Source organism: Dermacentor silvarum, chromosome 7, assembly GCF_013339745.2.
Source record: "Dermacentor silvarum isolate Dsil-2018 chromosome 7, BIME_Dsil_1.4, whole genome shotgun sequence".
Taxonomy (NCBI): domain Eukaryota; kingdom Metazoa; phylum Arthropoda; class Arachnida; order Ixodida; family Ixodidae; genus Dermacentor; species Dermacentor silvarum.
The window spans coordinates 8,439,614-8,458,358 of NC_051160.1; the positions used below are offsets into that span (position 1 = coordinate 8,439,614).

Consider the following 18,745-nt stretch of genomic DNA (forward strand, 5'->3'; position numbering starts at 1 on the left):
TAACGATGGCATGCGGCCTCAGAGATCAGAAGATTTCTGTTGAAGGCTGTTGTAGACAGTTTGCAGTGCTTGTCTGTTTCCCCGCAGATCAGCGGATATGGGATGTACAAATACAACGCGATTCCTGAGAGATCATACTGGGAACTGCTCAATCGGTACAGAGACATGCAGACACGGCAACACCAACACGATTGCAGACAACACGAAAAGGCGCCCGCGCGATATACCAGCATACCAGCGGCTGTCGTCCACCGTGGTGCGCTAGACGCTTCCGGCGGCGGCGTTCGCCCGACAAAAATGTCTGGACAGGCGGATCGGCGGCGGACGCTGGTTATTCGCTCCATGTACTCCGGCCTTTACAGGTCACTCCGGCGACCTCATTAGTGGCGACGGAACCAGTTGGCATGTCAATGATGGCAGCAGGGTCGACACACTGGATGCGGCCAACGCACTCCCCACGAAGCAAAGTGAGAGGATAGGACAATTGGTTGGAGACCTGCAGTCTGCTGATGCCGGCATAAACGTCCAAAAGAGTGAAAGGCAGCGGAGAACATTTGCGACGAGCGAAAATGGCAGATGGTGTAAGAAGTGCGCTGGCATGAACAACAATGTTGCATGACACTGTGGCAAGGGCAGAGGAGTGCGGTGGAATTGTAACGTCTTCGGCAACAAATACTTTACCTTCAGGTTCACGAGCATCCAGGAGCGGGGCGTCGCACAGCGTTGGAAAGTTCCCTTCAGCACGAGAACAGTCGATGACGGCTTTATTAGCGGAAAGGAAGTCCCAGCCCAAAATAAGATCGAAGGAACAAGAACACAACACCAAAAATTCGACGATGTAGAGGAGGCTGTTGATCACAACGCGAGCAGTACATGCAGCTGCAGGCGTGATGCGGTCTGCGCTGGCAGTACAACATCATACGTTTGACAGTGGCATCGTAACTTTTCCGAGCAAATGGCAAAGTTGGGCACTAATAAATGAAACTGTGGCACCAGTGTCGATGAGGGCAAGTGCAGCGACGTCGTCCACATATACATCAATAACATTAGTCGGACAAGGGAGAGGCCTTGGTCTGTTCGTGGGTGACGCAGTTCTTGCCTATGGAACTGCGGCAATTAGTTTTCCCGTTCCGGCATAGAAGTACCACGACGCATCGGCAAGAGTGAGCGGCATCGAGGCGATGGCAACAAGAGGGTGGTGGTCCGAGTATGAAGACATCTGGCCAGGGTTCCGAAATGCGGAGGACGACGGGTATGGTGAAACATATGGTTCGGTGTCGAAGTTAGGGTGGTAGAAGGTTGCGCGGCGATGGCAAAATTATGCAACGTGGCCAGGTAGACCACACGCAAAACATATTGGCCAGTTCTCGGGCGAACGCCATTGTCCACTGCTGTGTGGATACCGTGGCTGAACGCAGTGAGGAGCTGGACGCAGTGGCACAGTTGACAGGAATGGCGCAAAGGTCTGAGGTGGTGGCCGTGCGAGAGCCTCGGCATGCTGAGAGGTGCAGTCACCTTGGGAAAAGCAACGGGAGTCGGCACCTGTCTCGAGGGCAGAAGGTAGAGATGCGCAAACTTGCTCTTGTATGACCTGGCAAAGGTTGGCAGACAAAGTCAAGGGTGGTGGCGTGGCTGAGGACAGCAGCGAAAGCTGACGAGCAACCTCAGCACAGACGAACTCCTTTATCTGGCAAAGCAGGGAGTCCATGTCAGGAGCAGTGGCCATGCTCGCGAGGGTTTCGTCGGACACAGGTGGGCGCCGTGTGAGAAGACGCTGCCTGCAGAGCTCGTCGAAACTTTGGCAAAGCTCAATGACCTGAGAAACAGTGCCAGGGTTTTTTTGACAGCAGCATATGATAGGCATCGTCGGAAATGCCCTTCATGATGTGACATACCTTGTTTGCCTCCATCGTCGTCGGCCTGACACGCCGGCAGAGGTCGACGATGTCCTCTATGCAGCTGGTGAATGTTTCACTAGTTTGCTGGGATCGGCTTTGTAGGCGTTCAGTGTGAAGTTTGCGCATGCCAGGGCAGCCGAAAACTTCTGCGATGCTGGTTTAGAAGGTAGGCCACATGCGGAGATTGGCTTCGTGGTTTTTAAACCACAGCTTGGCGACGCCTGATAAATAGATCGCATTGTTGAGCTTGAGGGGATCGTCCTATTTGTTATTGTTGCTGGTTCGTTCATACGATTTGAGCCAATCTTCAATGTCTTTCTCATTGGGGCCACTGAAGGAGTCAGTATCCCGCTGACACTGGGCCCCGACACATACGATGGCTGGTGTAACCGGTGGGGATGTCGGGCTGGGGTCGCCAGGCATGACGGATGGCAGAGTTCGGGTGCGTAATTCCAGGTTGGGGAAAAACCGCAACACCTACACCAGAATCTAATGTGAACACAGGACAAGAGAGCATCAGGCAGCGTTGGCAGTGTGCCTCAACCAGAGCAGCTCAGGCAATCTCGAGCTCGCGCCTCCCGGACGACTGGCGATGTGGCTGCAGCGCCAGGCAATCCTCTTCACTACAGCTCATTTTTCTTAAAATAAGTCACTCTGGACAACTTAAATCTGCAATGAAAAAATGTGACTCTCAAAGGGTTAATTCAATGGCACCTTCTGTTTTCACAGTTTCATGCATCACAAACAGATTAGCCTTTTTTTTTCGGAGGAAGTGGTTTGCCTTATCACGCAAAACTGAACTATCTTACACAAGCAAGAAGGTAAAGAAAAATTCACATCTTTAACTCCCAAGGCAACACACAAGCTGTGATTGAGATGCCACTGCTGTGTGTTTGTGTGTGTGGGGGGTCAAGCAACCCCACCAAGTGAAGTGACCACTAACGTGCACAGTTCGTCAGCCAGCTGTGAAGCCGGCAAGCTGAGGTGGGCGCCTGCCTGCACCAGCAGCTCGATGATGGCATGCTGGTCGCAGAGGACAGCACTCATGAGCGGTGTGTGGTGGTCGCGGTCGCGCATGTGCACGCTGGCGCCATGCTGCAGCAGGTAGCGCACCATGCGCGCGTTGCCCTCGCACGATGCCACGTGCAGTGGGGTGCGGAAGTCGTAGTCGCACGACGAAAGGTACGCACCCTGCAGCGAGAAATAAGCAAATGACACACATTATCATCAAAGAGAATGCCAAATTCATAGTATTTCGGGAATGATTAAAGCTCAGTTTCAACATGAAGGCCTTGGCAGCAATGCTTTACTATTTCAAGTTTACCTACACACACTACACATCAAGCACTTCTTCCTATGAAGTTGGCAACATGTTAAGAAGGTTTGAGTACTAGTTAGGTGTTCCCTTATATGTTGACTGTACTGTACAGCCTGCCGCAAAAGCGTAAAGCTGAAGCCAGTCGCTTTTGGATACATGATTGAGCACTTCCTGGTAGAGCCACTACTATAGGTTGTGTAGTGGGTTCACTCCTCTCGTTGTTTACAGCAAAGACTTACATCAGGCAAATGACTGAAAATGGCTTACGTCGCATGTGAAATAGTAAATTCTGTTCATGTATGTGAAACATTTTTCAGAGTTCAAGCAAGGCATCCAAACCTGAGAACAGCACTTTGAGCTTGCTGGCACATTAAAAAATAAACTGAAGTGCTAAACAGACAAGGAACAGGACACAAACAAGTGCTTGTGCACGTCTAGCATGTCGAAGATGCAGAAAATTAGCAAAGAACTCACAAAATTAGTTTCAATGAACAGATTTACAGTTACTGCCCAAGAAGGGGTTTAGTAGTCATCTAACATTTTGCCTGTCATGTCACCAGCATCATGACAATCATGTACTGTCAAAAACAAACAATAAAAAAAAAGACCGTTTACTAGAACATGCCAAATGGGCTGAATGCACAAGGATCAGCATTAAATGACAAACTATCATAGTAGTAATCTCCATATTCAGAAAGTTTTCGCAAATACTGAACTATCAGTTGTTAGTCTGCGCTTGTGTCAATGTGTCCCTTTCTTTATCCTTGACAGTGAGCAATGGTGAACTTTCAACATAAATCCATACAGATTTTCTAACTTCTAAGCCTAGTATATAAAAGTTTCATAGCCCTCTCTAAGTGAAGTCTAACTTCACAAAAAAAGTTACAATATGTACAGAGGTAGTTTATGTGCAACTCACAAATTGCCTCATCACTTCCAGCCGGTCAACATCCCCACGTGCTGTGACTGAACAAAGGATGCTGGGATACAGCACCGTCTGCAGGGACTGAAGTTCCTGCAAAGAGAATGCACTAAACAAATCTGCTCACTACAATGAGAACTGCGTGACCTTTGTTTTTCCAGATGACAAAGAGATGAGATATATAAACGTTACACACGAATGAGCACCCTATTGAAGGGTTCAACTGTATTAGGTTTTGAAGGATAGCTGCACAGTCAGCGAAACAATCTCACAGCGACGTGGTAGCTACACAGAAAGACGTGCATGTGGCCTTATATGAAGAAGTACAGGCAGGTAAGAATAAAGCGGCAACAGGCAAACACACAGCGAATATTTGCGTGAAAGTGATTGCTTTTGGTGATCACTTTCACTTTTATCCGACACAATGCCAAGCGCGAGTGTTTCGCTGGTCAATCACTTAGCCAGTCAAAGAACACTGCAGGCGATATACCGTATTTACTCGCATAATGAACTCTTTTTTTTTTTTTGAAAAATATATGCAAAGCTGGGGGGTGCATTCATTATGCGAGGTAAAATTTCGAGCGATTTTTTTTCTGCAGCCACCACCTCTTAAAAAAGTCGCACTTTTGCCCAAAAGGCGAAACATCGATTGCGATAGCAAATGTGTAGACAGCTATACGAAGTGAGGATAGTCATTTTATCGGATGTATAAGCTTTCAAACATTCGCTAACTATGTAGATTAACAAGCATGGCGTCAATGCACACAGGCAAACATGAACACGTCACACTCGATGACTGCGTACACTCACTACCAGAACGCCGACGTGAGCAAGCGCAGCAGCAACAGTGAGCGAAGTGACCTTTTTGCTGTGTATCACTTCAACCCAAACTGAGCGGCGAGAACAGAGCACACACAAAGGTATAAGCCGCCGTTGCAGCTACACTCAACTCAGCCCCCGATGCAGGTCGCTTCCAAGATGGGCACGGCCCTCCCCTCGGTGCCATGCGCGCAATGTGCCTTTCCTCCCCGCTTTCCTCCCTTGAACGTGGCCACAATCATAGGCGCCGATGGCAAAAATGCGCCTGTAGTGTCCATATGATAATAAAAGTAGGAGAAACACGGTACGATTCAGCGTCCGATACAATCGTACACGCTAGTCGCCATATTGGACGCCGAATCGTACTGTCTCTCTCCTACTTCACGGCAGCAAGTTCACGGTGCGATTATTGTGCGAGGAAAAGAAAAAAAAAGCACAGATACAGCGTGGCCATTCGCGGGAGTGCAGGGGATCAAAGTTAGGGGTATGTTTATTACGCGGGAGAAAAAGAAAATCTAAATTTTAATGACTAAAGTTGGGGGTGCATTCATTATGCGAGTGCGTTCATCATGCGAGTAAATACGGTTAAATCCCTGAATGCGATCCATTAAAGGGAAACTGAACAGGTTTCCAAAAAAATAGAGTTATAAGCACCATTTGATGCTTTTGAACACCCTGAACACGAAAATCGACAAGAAATTTGACATGGCGCAGCCAAAAACGCGTTATTAGCAAAAAAACTCTGAGCTGCGACTGGGTGGCGCATGGCGAATCCGGCTCGCATCGATGATTGGTGGAGCGCACCGTCATGTCAATCCATGGGTCCACCAGAGCCCGCCGCAACGTGACAGCTTCTCACCAGGTACTGCGACTACCTTCCAGATGATTTCGCATAGTTCAGTTGCTGTTATGGATAATTTTGATCACTTAGGGGTGATTGGCGTGACACCATACGCGTTTGAACCAGTGGCCCGACAACGAGAAACACCTACGCCAAGCGCGAGCGCGATCGCCAGCGCGGAAGTTGGAATGGCCGGAGCCCGCCGGATCCGAGGACCTAATTGCGACATTTACCCAGCGTTGACAGTATCCCTGGTACTGACCAGGCGATACTGTCAACTGTTTTTCTGAAGCTGTACCATGTTATATGGCCTTAGCAGTCAGAGTGCGATAGTATTATTTCATACCGGGCGTCCTTATAACAGAATACGGAAAGAGAGACTCGTTTTGTACACAGTGCATTCTACTGTTGCTGGTTTGCAAGTAATAAAGTGCGACTGCCGAATTGCCCTGAAGGTACACATCGCATGGAAATTATTGTATTTGCAATATAATTTAATTCAGTGTAGATATTAGGTCCAAAGATGCATTCTGCTGTGCTGTGACGGCAACAAACAATGCGTGCAATCATTGTGTTATTCGATCTTGAAGCGAATGCGGAGACGCACTGTCAGCACAGTGAATTTTGCAGTTACCAAGTTACTAAGATAACAATACAAGGTGCAGACGTGCCAGAAAAATATACGCCGCACGGAAGTGAATTTTGCTTATTTTTGCAGTATAGCTGTGCTGTTTTGTGACCCACGGTGCTAGAAACACCGTTCGACGCCGCGACGGCGTGCTTGGGCTGCTTGCAATGTCGTGCAGGAATTTGACGAAAAACAAAAAAGTGTGCCACTGCACGTTGTTATGCATATCTATGCGGTTTACTGTAGTTCTATTTTATGCTTTTTGGCCCTCGATTCCCGGTTGTGCTGAAACGATCAGAGGTAAAAGCCCACTCCTGTCGTTTCACGCTTTTGAACAATCCGCCGCTTTCCTTAAAGCAAGTGATGTAAGCACTCAGGCGTATGGGCACTTAGGTATCCGAGTGCGGCCGGATGCCTGGCGTGACACTGAAACTTTATTTTAGGTGTCTTTTCTACCTGACGTATATTTCTGTTGCGACAGGTGCTCCTGCATGCACCGCAGTGCAATGGAAATAGAAGAAGAATGTTTGTGCTGCCAGGAAGTAAACGAAATTCTTGCAAGACAGAAAAAAACTGTATCACAGAAGGCTGCTCTCGGTGGCGGCGATTCATTCCGTTTATGAGCGAAGATTGATGGCACCACGCCTGGCCTTAGTCGATCAGATTTCACCGGAATTCCCATTGCATGCATCAGCGATAAACTCGGATGGTAATCACTGTCCCAAAAATGTTTTGAACAGAGAAGAGTGGTTCTTGAAGGTTTGAAATTACTTCGTTTCACCGCTGCGATTCACTGAGCAACTTGCTTTTCTGCCGTGGGAAATTGTGAAAGATGACGTCGTCTCGGCCGCCGGTGTTCATACAGCCGTAAGCAGTGCAAACGTACGGCATGGTGACACTGTATGCTTCTTAGACGGAGTTCTCCTTGCGGTAACAGTCCTTTGAAGCGTTAGCCGGAAACGCAGGGTGGAGATCTTGATCATTTGCGATAAAGGCCACGGATACAACCAGACTGATGCGCAAAACCTGCACACGCTTTCCGCGCGGGCGCCTGGGACCCCTATATTGACTGTCATTTCCGCTAGCTTTCCCCTTCCGCCGCCACCGTGGGCTGACTCCGCGAGCCACGGTGGGCGGAGCATAGCTGCGATTTTAATTCTTAATTACGCCGCCGCTACTTGTATGATGGAAAAACAAAACTTCGTACCGGGGATTTCAAGTGTCTGCGCTTCAGAAAAACGTCACTTTTTAGAAATCTAAAACCTGTTCAGTTTCCCTTTAAGAAAATGGCCTCACACTACACAGTGTATCTGCCACGTTCACACCATTTCGAAGTGAGAAGGAACAATTGTCATCCACCCAAGAGTAGCGTGAAGCTGCCAAAAAGAACTGATAAAAGTTTTCTCAGAAAAAAATTTTTAAATTTGAAATTGAATAAAAATTAAATTCATCTTGGTCCAATGATGGAACTTGGGACAGACGCCTTTCCAGGCTCTACCTTCTGAGCTAACCAGTAGGCTAGCAGATTGTAGAGCAAGGCTGAATTAATAAACAAGTGCAGTGACACAGCATATGGCCGATCACTTCTGTGAAGGAATGTTATCCACCCATGAAATTGGGTGGATAACATTCCTCCAGCTTGTGCAGGTCTCATTTGCCACATTCACCCTTGTTTGTGACGCTTAATATGATTCGATTAGATGCCAAGTCTTGGGAGCCAGACAGCTTACGTTGAAAGCAGTCAGTTTACGCTGTGGGAAAGTTGACATTTTCCCACGCTCCTAGACGGAAGTGAGGAGAGCAGGAACCCGATGGCTGTCCTACCGGTGGTGCAACGCATTGCAGCGAGCACAGGCAGGGGTGCTGCAACTGACGAGCACCGGAGAGACAACAAATTCGAGTGCCCGACAAAGGAAGGATCCCACGTAAATGCCTCATTTTATCGTGACCTACCTCTGTTCATAGTACGACCCTGGTCTTTACTAACCTGCAGCACAAGCGAATAAACCTTTTAGTTGTTGCATTAATGTTGTCGTGTGTTCTACTCGTCTCCCTGTAACGCCGAGGCTGGCCGTATGCAGAGAGCACTCGGGAGTAGTTATCAGGTCTAAGCTTTGGTGTGCAGCTTGGTAAGAACCATGTCTATAAAGCCAAGATGCCGCATCATAATTTTAACTATCTGTAAGATATGTTCTACATTATTTCTTGCTGTTGTGTGTTTCATTCCAGCCTGCTCGCTTCGTCGGGTGATTTGCTCCTTTGATGACAAAATGGGTACCTCAGGCGACGAGATGTTCATCGTCCTTGCAATGGCGGTGATCAGATCCAAATCATCCAGCTTGCTTGGCTTGGCCACAGTTAGCTCACCCCTCAGACTGGCCTGAAGCATCTGCATTGGCAATCACAGTCACGATTAAAATGCTGCTGCTGCATGTGCCACTATCGGCAAACACGGAAACAACATGACGTTCTTACACCACTACACAGCAGCATCATAGCTTTCTAAACACAAGAAATGCTAGGTCATTTTATTTATGCTGGTAGGTTAGTACAGTCGAACCTCGTTGAAACAAAGTCGCATCAGAGAGAAAAATACCTTCATTATATCCAACATTTGATATAAGCATACACACAGATTATCGGAGGAAAAAAAAGAGAATTGCGATCAGGTCTATGAGAAATAAACGCAAGCAAGGAGGGCCCAGCAAAGGCCCTCCTGCAGGTATTGCTGGCCTGTCGGCATCTTGCCATTCCAATACGAGGCACGGAAACAACAATAAATTACATGTGCTCTCCAATCACGCGGAATAGGCACGTTGGCTTGCTGTCTGCAGTACAACCAAGCTAAGCCACTGGTCAAAAGCATAGTAGGAGAAACAGTCACCACACCTCCTTTTTGGTAGCGTATGACCATTCAGTCTTGCTCAGCACATAGCTCAACTTGGTGAGGGCAGCTTCAGGTGTCATGTCCGAACCGGGGATGACACCAGCTGTAAAGAGAGCCTGTGGGATTGGGAAAGAGAAAAGTTTAATATCATGACGAACAAGACACATAGTTACCACTATTGCAAGTACGTGACTCCTAACTCTGCATTATTACCAATGTGCTAGGGCTTGCTTCACGACTCTGGCACTCTATACCATAGAACAAAAAATGGTAAAATAATGTACGCTCTAAAGAACTGATAGGGTTTAAAACTAAGCACGAGACTACCATGACATACCATGGAAAACACAAGGAATGCGGGAGATGGAAATTCAAGGTGATGAGCAACACGAGAACAAGGCAAGAGCAGGAGCCAACGTTTCGACAAGTCCACTTGTCCAGCAACTTTCCGCTGAGAGGCCAGAGATCACTTGGTGTTATTTATTTAAAGTGTGGAAGAGCCAAGACGTGGTCTGTCATGAACTGCAAGACAGAGACTTGAAGGTGTAGGATGAGACTGTGCGTGCGCTTTATCCACCTCAGCTGCACAGTGCACGTGTCTACCCCCGTACACACCTTTCCTCAACTGCAGTGATGCTACCAGCCCATGCCATTTCAGAGCAGCTTTCGGAGCAATTAAAAGATGCATTTTGGAGCAGTAAAATGGACCTTCGGAGCAGGTTTAAGAAAGTGATTGCAAACTATATCACATATATGGAGCTTTTACAGTGAGCCAGCTATGTGAAAACAGTAAGTGGCCACTGGTTTATAAACTCAAACCAAACACTAAGAATGCCCCTTTATCGCAGTACTTACTGCAGACTGCGACGAAGCGGTGCTGCATAAGATGTGCTTAAGAAAAGCACTACAGTGGCTTAGAAAAGCATGGAAACAGTTGTACGGGCTGTGTGCAGACTTCGGAGGCGTTATGAAAACATTCAGCGTGATCTCGCTGCTTTAAATGTGTCCTTTATAAGACGGCGCACTCAGTAAAAAACAGGTATGCTGATAATACAGCACAGTCTAATATAGGCACACCATCTTTCTTCACCTCCCTAAATAGAACTGAAGATTTTAGATTCCTTCATTTTTGCACTGTTCTTGCCATGCCATTATCTTCACATCATACAAGTCCTCTAAAGATAAAGTATCGGTAATTTTGATAAAACTAATGCTATCTACACACATACTTGCTTGCATAAGTAGTTTACCTGCCTTGGCAAAAAAAATTTTTTTTAACAGGTAGAGTCGGCAAATAAAAAATTTTTTTTTATTTCACAATTTATGGTATATATGTTTAGGTTAAAAACTTGAGTGGACATTTTGAAGAGAACTAAATTTTGTTTGACTCTTCAAGAACACTTCCGTTCCAAGATAATTATCACCAAATTTGACACTGAGTAGAATAATTTTGCATTCACAGGCGCTAGTCTACACAAAGTCCCCCACCCCTCAAATGACTTAGCTTATTGCGGGAAAATGTCAGCCAAGAGACGGCAATAGCGCAGCTGCCAGAAGTGCTTGAATTCAAAGTAGACAGAAGCATCAACCGGTCAGCAGTCGAGATAAGCAAGAGGTGTTTAGAGCACTGGTGGAAAAAAAGCAGGGCAGAGATTGATACAACCGGATCTGTCACAGGCATAAATAGCCGTACGAGGTAGATAGAAAAGTTTTGAAGGTAAAAACCAAAAAAAAGTTGAAGATGCATACAGAAATGCTAGAATGAGAAACATGTATAGCATACCTGATTAAATCAATCAGGTCATCGCCCCATTTCAAAGGGAATACCAATAAATTATCATCATCATCATCATCATCATCATCATCACATCTCCGCCAACCTTCTAGGCTGGCGTACTACATAATCGCTTACGTCACATGGTGGGTTCGTCTGTGTTGGGACTTTTGCCTCTGAATATTAAGTTAGCATAATGAGTGTAAAACTTGATCAAAATAGTTGCCAACCGTCTTTTTGAATTTATCACAAGAATGTCTTAATAATTGTGCAGGCAGTCTGAAAATGGAACGTTTAACGGGAAAATTAATTTAATTGCTTTTTACAATGTCAGTGATACAAAATATTTACTTAAGTTTGCCCTGTGCTGTGCTTCACTAATACAGTACCACCTACTTGAAATATTGCGATGGTCGGCACCGCGGGGGCGGTTCGCTTTTGCTCGTCACGTAGCCCAATGTGTGTAGTGAGCCGTTGCGAAGAGCAGATATGCGTGTGCGATGTTTGACTGTGCAACACTGTCAGATTATAATGTGGTGCGCTAATTCAATTTGTAGCTTCAGAATGACAAGCTTTTGCTCGTCATTCTGGTGCGTACAGTGCTTGAGGATTAAGTTCCCTTTTCGAAAGCAGCCCGAGCAGCCCTTTCAGCGCAGGGTGGGCACAGATATTTCTTATTTTGTTGAAGTGTAGCAGGATGTAGCAGGGTTCGCCTCTCGGCGCAGTTCGGCGCTATTGGCACAGAGGTAGCATCACTGCTCAAGGCAACAAGCTCAACCGCCAGCGCTGACTAGCCAATCTGTAGCGAAATAATTTTGAGCCTGGAGCGAGCCTGGAAAATCGCACAGCAGATGATACAGCCTTTTCTACGAGCAAATTGCACATTCTTCCACATATGCATATGTGTTCCCTTTACATATCACTCACATTGTGGGACTCAAGCACCGTTTGGTGTCCTAGGCAGGAACAACATTTTCTATGTGACCAATAGCAATTAATACAATGTTGCTTGTAAAGCTGAAATAATTAGAATGATTGCACAAAGGAATTGTACGAATTTAGATAGGCATCAGAAATGTACCTAAGTGGTAGCCAGTTGTACAGTGGAAACAGCAAGTGTGCAAGTTGTGCTACACAGTGTAACAATTACTGTCATATTACATGGAAAGAATTATTCCGTCAAACTGGCATCCCAAGCGCTTCTTGAGCTTTCCTTTACACAAGTTTGAACTGATGGACCACTGGTAGCTCGCTCTATGCACTCGTCAGCTGTGCACAGCTGGACCGATTGCAAGCAAAAACTGCCAGGCTAACACCATCTGCAGCAGCAATGCAGTGTTACCGCAACCCATAGCACAAAAATATCACGGAATGTTGAACTTCAATCAGCATGCAAGCCAGCACTACGTTCTCCCCACACAAAATCAGTGCCATGCACTCGCACGTTCCCTTTAACAATGAAATGCTCGCCGCACTGGATGTTGCTTGCTATCCGGAGCAGCAAGTCTATCTCTGAGTGAAACATCACATCCCAAAACGGGGCTCAAGTAATGAAATACTCACATTGCCTGTCGCATAAGCAGCATCAATGGAACCCTGTGTACATTGAGAGCAGTTGACGATCAGGATGCCTCTCAAAGTTGCACGACGAATTTCATCGAGCAGGTCAGCACGTGCGGTCGGGCCGTTGCCAGCGCCATAGGTCTGCAAAACAACTCCCTGCACCGGAGGCGTCAGGAAAGCGCGCACCTGGAGGCCAAAATAACTTATTTTACGTTCTCGGTAACCTCACAACTGAAACAACAAACTCAATCATGCAGCAGAACTAAAATATGTACTTGCACAACAGCAATAACCCAATATATCATTGTTACGTGTGATTTGGCCACCACTGCCTTTCTAATTGTATTTAGAATTAGGCAAAAACCATCGAAGACGACTTTCGAAGGAAGTCATTCAAATGTGAAAGGCAACAGTGAAACGCCGACCAAAAATGAAAAGGTTAAAAAAAAAAAAAGAATGTTTCGGCTTCTGCAGAAACCGAAACGTCTTTAAGTTTTTTGTTTTTATTGCGATAGCAATTATATGGACACTCAAAAGCAGATTTCTGCCGTCGGCGTCGCCGTCGCCGTCGCCGTGAGGTTCCGTATGACGTCAATGGAGATGAAATCGTGGCCGCGCGCCGCCGAACGCTGTATGTGCGAGTGAAAGGGCGCGAGGGACGCGCTCTTTCACGGGGAGTGAACGCACGGCGGAGAACAAACGCGCATTCTGCGCCGTGCTTCCTTAAGGGCTGCAGAAGTAGGCGTCTCTTTCCTCCTTTACAACCACCATATATGTAGAGCAAACGCGCCTTCTTCCGATGCGCGAGAGGCCGTGGGGGAGGGGGGGAAGGGGGAGGGAAGGGAGGCGACGTTTAGCTGCGGCACCAAGTGCCTATTTATATCAGAGGCTCCGGCAACAGTCACCAACGCCGCACGCATTTTGAGCGAACGCGGGCAAAATGCCGACGGCGTCGACAACAGTTCGGCGCGTTGCCGGTGCTGCTGCATGTCCAAGTTTATACAGCTGATAAAGCTAATATCATTACTCCGTATATCTCTCTACAAATTTGCTATCGCAATTGATGCTTCACCTTTCAGGTGAAACTGCGACAACTTTTTTTTAAACCTTCTCATTTTTGGTCGGCATTTCACTGTTTCCTTTCATTATGCCTCCTCCTGACCAGCCGAATCATCGTCGAACCATCGATTTCATCATTAAAATGTCTCGACCGACTCTCGTCTTTTGGCTAAACGTGCTCCACCGCTACCCAACCAGCGCAAAGTGCTGGTTCAACAAGCACCACTCAGGTGTATCCCGTCTGCCACGCCCGACTGCAGGTGTGCACTCACCGCAGAGAGCTTGACATCATCACCGATGCAACAAGTTGGTTGGTGCCGTACCCTAAACCTACTTTCCTCCTCTCCACATTCCTTCGTCCTCTTTACATTCCAACCACTGTGGAATAAAGACCCATCCCAGTCCACAATGACAGCATCGCTTTAAGAACCCTCAGTGACCTTCAGCTGAAGCCCCGTCACACACAACGCATCACTAAATCTCCCCAATATGTCGCAGTCAAAAGGCAAATGAAGAAGTGAAGATGGCGGCTACGAGGCACACACGCACCACTTCAACAGTGATGCTGGGAAAGAGACGGAGTAGGCCAACGTTGCGGTTGAGCTTGGAGTGCACACGAAACTTTTCCATGGTGTTCTGCTGGAACACAGCCCTCCAGTTCACTGCATCAAAAAAAAAGAAAAGGTACAGCAAGGCGGGCAAGTGCTGCGTACACTTCCAACAATTTGTGGTGTCAGGCAATGTGGAATGTCATGCTAGCAAGGAGACAACCACCACATGCTCTTGCGAAACCAGCATCTCCTGCGGGCAGCCAAAGCACAGGAGGTGGGTAAACAAAGCGCTCTCCACACATTCTAAAATTCAGCCGATTTCTTTTATTTTATTTTCCACAGTTTTGTATAGAACAAGACAATGTGTGGAAGATGTCTCTACCCCCTCCGTGCTATGGACAAACTGGGTTTCATTCATGCACTGCTGGTAAGAGTTCATCGACGTGCGTTCGCGCCTGTGCCGGCGTTGTCGCGCGCCCCGTATCTTGAAAGCGATCTCCACACGGCTCTGACCTTTGTATGCGCTGTGTTTACGCCGCTCAGTTTCCGTTGAAGCGTAGACCGCACGAACCTTCGCTCGCTGCGGTGGCCACGTTTCCCCAAGCCCGCGTTTTGACAGTGGTTGTCTGCGGTCATCGAGTCTATTCATGTTTGCTTGCGCACGTTGACACCACGCTTGTTAATTCAGTTAGTAATCGAACGTGTCAAGTTTATGCAGCCGATAAAACTACTATCCCTACTCCTTATAGCTATCTACTAATTTGCTATCGCAATTGATACTTCGCCTTTCGGGCGAAACTGAGACATTTTTAAAATTATTACTTTGTCTGCTTCATGCGAAGATCGTGGGTACTTGGACATTAACCGTTCAATGTTTGTAAATATAAACGGATGCAAAACTCCCAGTCGCACGCTTCGATTCTCGGATAAGCGCAGCTGCTTGGTCTACATGGTTTGCATACGTGCAGGGCTTGAAAATCGTTGTTTTGGTTATAGTGCGGTACCGCTTATAGTGCAGATATTCACGACTCCGGCGACTTACGTTATAAGCGGTCTACACTGTATTTATATTGCTCATTAGCCAACGGTACCATCTGGTGATGGAAGACAGCACTACTGTGCCAACAGTATGGCCTCTGATATTAGGCAGCACGATGTACCAATCTCAGCAGTGGTGCTGATACGAAAAGTTAAGTGCAAGGATGGGCAGAGCAGTATGGGCATTGCTTTGCGTGAGCGCAGCAGTGCAACACATTGAGTGCCGAAAGAATGGAAGGCCACAAAGGCACGATAAGAACTATATTTCATTGCCAATATTTACATCATTCAAAACGTTTTGTTCAATAGGTTCGCAATGTGACACTAGACACATTCCACAACCTTCGTGCAGGGAGTGGTGGCCACTTTAAGCCATATGTTGCCATGTGTTCTACAGATGCTAAAAAATGTTAAACTTTTTAATAATGACAGAGTTGTTATCACTAATAATAAAGTCTCAATGAGGGTAGCTACATGAGCTTTTTGGTATGGCAGCTTCTACTTTGCTGTAGCACAGGCAGAATGACACAGAGAGGCACATTAGACAAACACTGTCTAATGTGTCATTCTGTGTGTCCATTGTTCTGCCTATGCTACAACAAAGTCTGAAGTGTTAACCTATGTCCTGTATTTAATACTTTAGTAAATATCAAATGACCGTTTTGTATCTGCAGATAGCTTTCATGTATGTCTGCGAGCAAACAAGAGTCAGCAATGTTTCTAATCATGTCCTACACAATCATAAAAGAAGAAAAAGCACTGATGTGGAAAGCTTTAGTGTGAAGCTATGCACGGAGGAAGATTATTTAGGAGTAGAAACTCCCGTCAGCGCGGGCGCTCGCGTGCGACCAGATAAGGTCACATTAATGCGCCGACGGGGGCGCATGCAGTGGCGGCGCCTTGCGGCACGTCATGCAAGCAGCAGCGAAAAAAAAAAAAAAAAAGAGCAGCAGCCCGGCGGATCGGTGGTGCCGCTCGGGCGCGTTCTCTTCGGCGGCGCCCGTGTCTCCCGCGCTCAAAGTATACGACACAGGCGTTCGGCGTTCGCTTCAGCGTGCACGCCGTAGCGTTGTTTTTGTGGGCCTTTAAGTCAAACAGTAACTGTTCTTGTCGGTGTCTGTTCGAGGGCCGTAATACTAACAGCGCTGATACGTGCAGTGTACCCTTGTTCGGAAATTGCTAGCCTAAGATGGGATGCCGGTGGGATGTGTGAGTGCCCTCAGTAGAAGTTGTGAGGCGCGCGGCCGAACGGGAGCAACGCGCGCAGCCGCGAACGAGAGAAACACGTGACCGGTTGCCTTGGCAACCAAGACGGCGGTAATTTCTTTCTCAGCCGCCAGGTGCCGCCAGCATGATAGTGGCTCCGCGGGCTTGTGACATTATCTGGTCGCCGCAACTGGCGGAGTTTCCACTCCTAAAGGTTTCTTGCTCCGTGAAGCTATGTAGTCAACCAAAGGGTGTGCATTCCTCACTGACGAAAATCAGTATGCCTTAGGATTTAAATTTCAATTTTCACTAATACTGCTTGAGAAGCCAGCTGGCATACTGGCGTTGACATATAAACAGCAATATGTAGTAACACTATCACATTTAATAAACTACAGTATAGACCGCTTATAACTAACCGCTTATAGTGCAGGACCGGATATAGTACGGTCTTTTCAGACTCCCGTTAATTTTCCCATAGCACTCCATGTATACACGTATCGCTTATAGTGCAGTTGCGGGAAACGAAATACTGGTTACAGTGCGGCTGCCTGGTACGGAAGTCAGCGGGGACGGCGAACGCTCCCCTCAAACGGGCGCCCCAAGGAGTGCTCGAGGAAGAGAGACGAAGTGGAGGAGAAGGGCACGTGGTGCGAACGAACAGCCAGTGAGGCTGAAACTAGAATCTTGAGTGCAAGTCGTGAAATATCATGGCGGGCATAGCAAGCGAGGGCCACGAAACTGCCAACGCCGGCCAACGCTCGCTTCACGATAACGGCAGTAAACGAAACTTCAGGGAGCAGGCAGCGCCGGCACGGCACGGCAAAGGGCGCACGCGGAGACCGTGGAATGTGAGGGAGGAGGGCGGCAGGGAAGCGGATTTCGCCTCGGCAACTCCGCCGCTTCGGTGGCTCCCCTCGCCCTCCCTCGTAGCTCCCTCACTTTCGAATGTCACCGTGCGCGCCCGCTGCCGTGCAGGAGCCGCCGCTCCGGCCAGCTCTCCGAAGTTTCATTTTCTGCCGTTATCAGGAAGCGGGCGTTTGCCGGCGTGGGCAGTTTCGTTGGCCGGCCTGGGACAGCGCTGCTGCTTCCCTCTGCGCCATAGCCACAGTGTGCAAGGTCAACACGTGACTAGAAAGTAGAGGAAGCATAAAGGAGAAAGAAGGGTTCACTGCCATTTTCTACGCGTGGCTACGGTAGCGTGGCTGAGACGTCGACATGTACACGCATGTTCCGGCGCAACGCAGAATCGGCGACCTTGCCATTTGAGGGAGGGTGAAATTTCCGCCGTGCTTTTTTTTTCTTTCTTTTTGTTTTGTTCGCACGCAACATTGAGGGGTCTCTCCTAAGCTTTTACTCTTTGGCGGTGCCGGAGCAATGCCGATCGGAGGTGCCGCCGCGTGATTTCGTTCGAATTAACGAGATTCGACTGTACATTGAATGCAAACGTTCTAGCCGCATTCCTCGACTGTCGCATACGCGTGGCGGCCCGGTGCACATGTTTTGCATATGTGCGGGCCTTGAAAATTGTTGCTTTGGTTATAGTGCGGTACCGCTTATAGTGCGGATATTCGCGACTCCGGCGACTTAATTACATTATAAGCGGTCTACACTGTATAAATGTGACAAGAGCCACAAATCTGTTCACCATCACAAACTCAAGCGAGAACATGCACTAACTGTTCATCTACTTGCTAAAACCCACAGTACTGAAACAAAAACTTTTTCAAGAGCCTAAAATTTTCTTAATCATGGTTACCGATAGAGCACTGCACGGGCCCGGGCCAACCCAGCCCAGGCTGGACTCTGGCCCGCTCAATAAAGAGCCTACGTGGAGCCTTCGACCACACTCGAACATTATGCATTGCATGGTTCAAGGCATTCTGTGCCAAGCTGACGTGAAACATGCAAAGAGCTAGCTCTTAGCATACCCTAGCACAGAAAATAGGAAAACAGATGAAGTTCTATTTTTTTTTTTCTGTTCCACAAAAACGAACATAGCTTCCGCATCAGGAAAAATAAATTATGAAAAAAAAACTGCTCTTAAACAATTTCCCTGTTACCGCTTTTGCAATTGCAATATTACTACTCTTGACAGTAGAGAGTTTTAGAATAGGGGCCCCTAAAGTTTAGGGCCCCAAAGAGCTTTGCAGGTGTTAGCATTGGGCCATGCAGGAGTGAAGAGATTTAGAATAGGGCTTTGCGTTTGCGGATAGCACCTTGTGCTTGCAGCGCCACTAC

The 18,745-nt window shown here is 47.5% G+C and overlaps 1 protein-coding gene across 3 annotated transcripts in view; it reads right to left on the reverse strand.

Annotated features, from left to right (window-relative positions):
• Positions 1-18,745, reverse strand: part of LOC119457499 (L-asparaginase-like) — an 83,352-nt gene that overhangs the window by 34,147 nt on the left and 30,460 nt on the right. For all 3 annotated transcript variants that reach the window (XM_037719086.2, XM_049670133.1, XM_049670134.1), the window contains exons 7-12: positions 14,259-14,371; positions 12,651-12,836; positions 9,316-9,429; positions 8,705-8,815; positions 4,136-4,231; positions 2,842-3,089 (exon numbers count right to left, since the gene is read on the reverse strand). In XM_037719086.2, the coding sequence (XP_037575014.1) occupies positions 2,842-3,089; positions 4,136-4,231; positions 8,705-8,815; positions 9,316-9,429; positions 12,651-12,836; positions 14,259-14,371 (868 nt within the window). The remainder of the gene's footprint in view (positions 1-2,841; positions 3,090-4,135; positions 4,232-8,704; positions 8,816-9,315; positions 9,430-12,650; positions 12,837-14,258; positions 14,372-18,745) is intronic.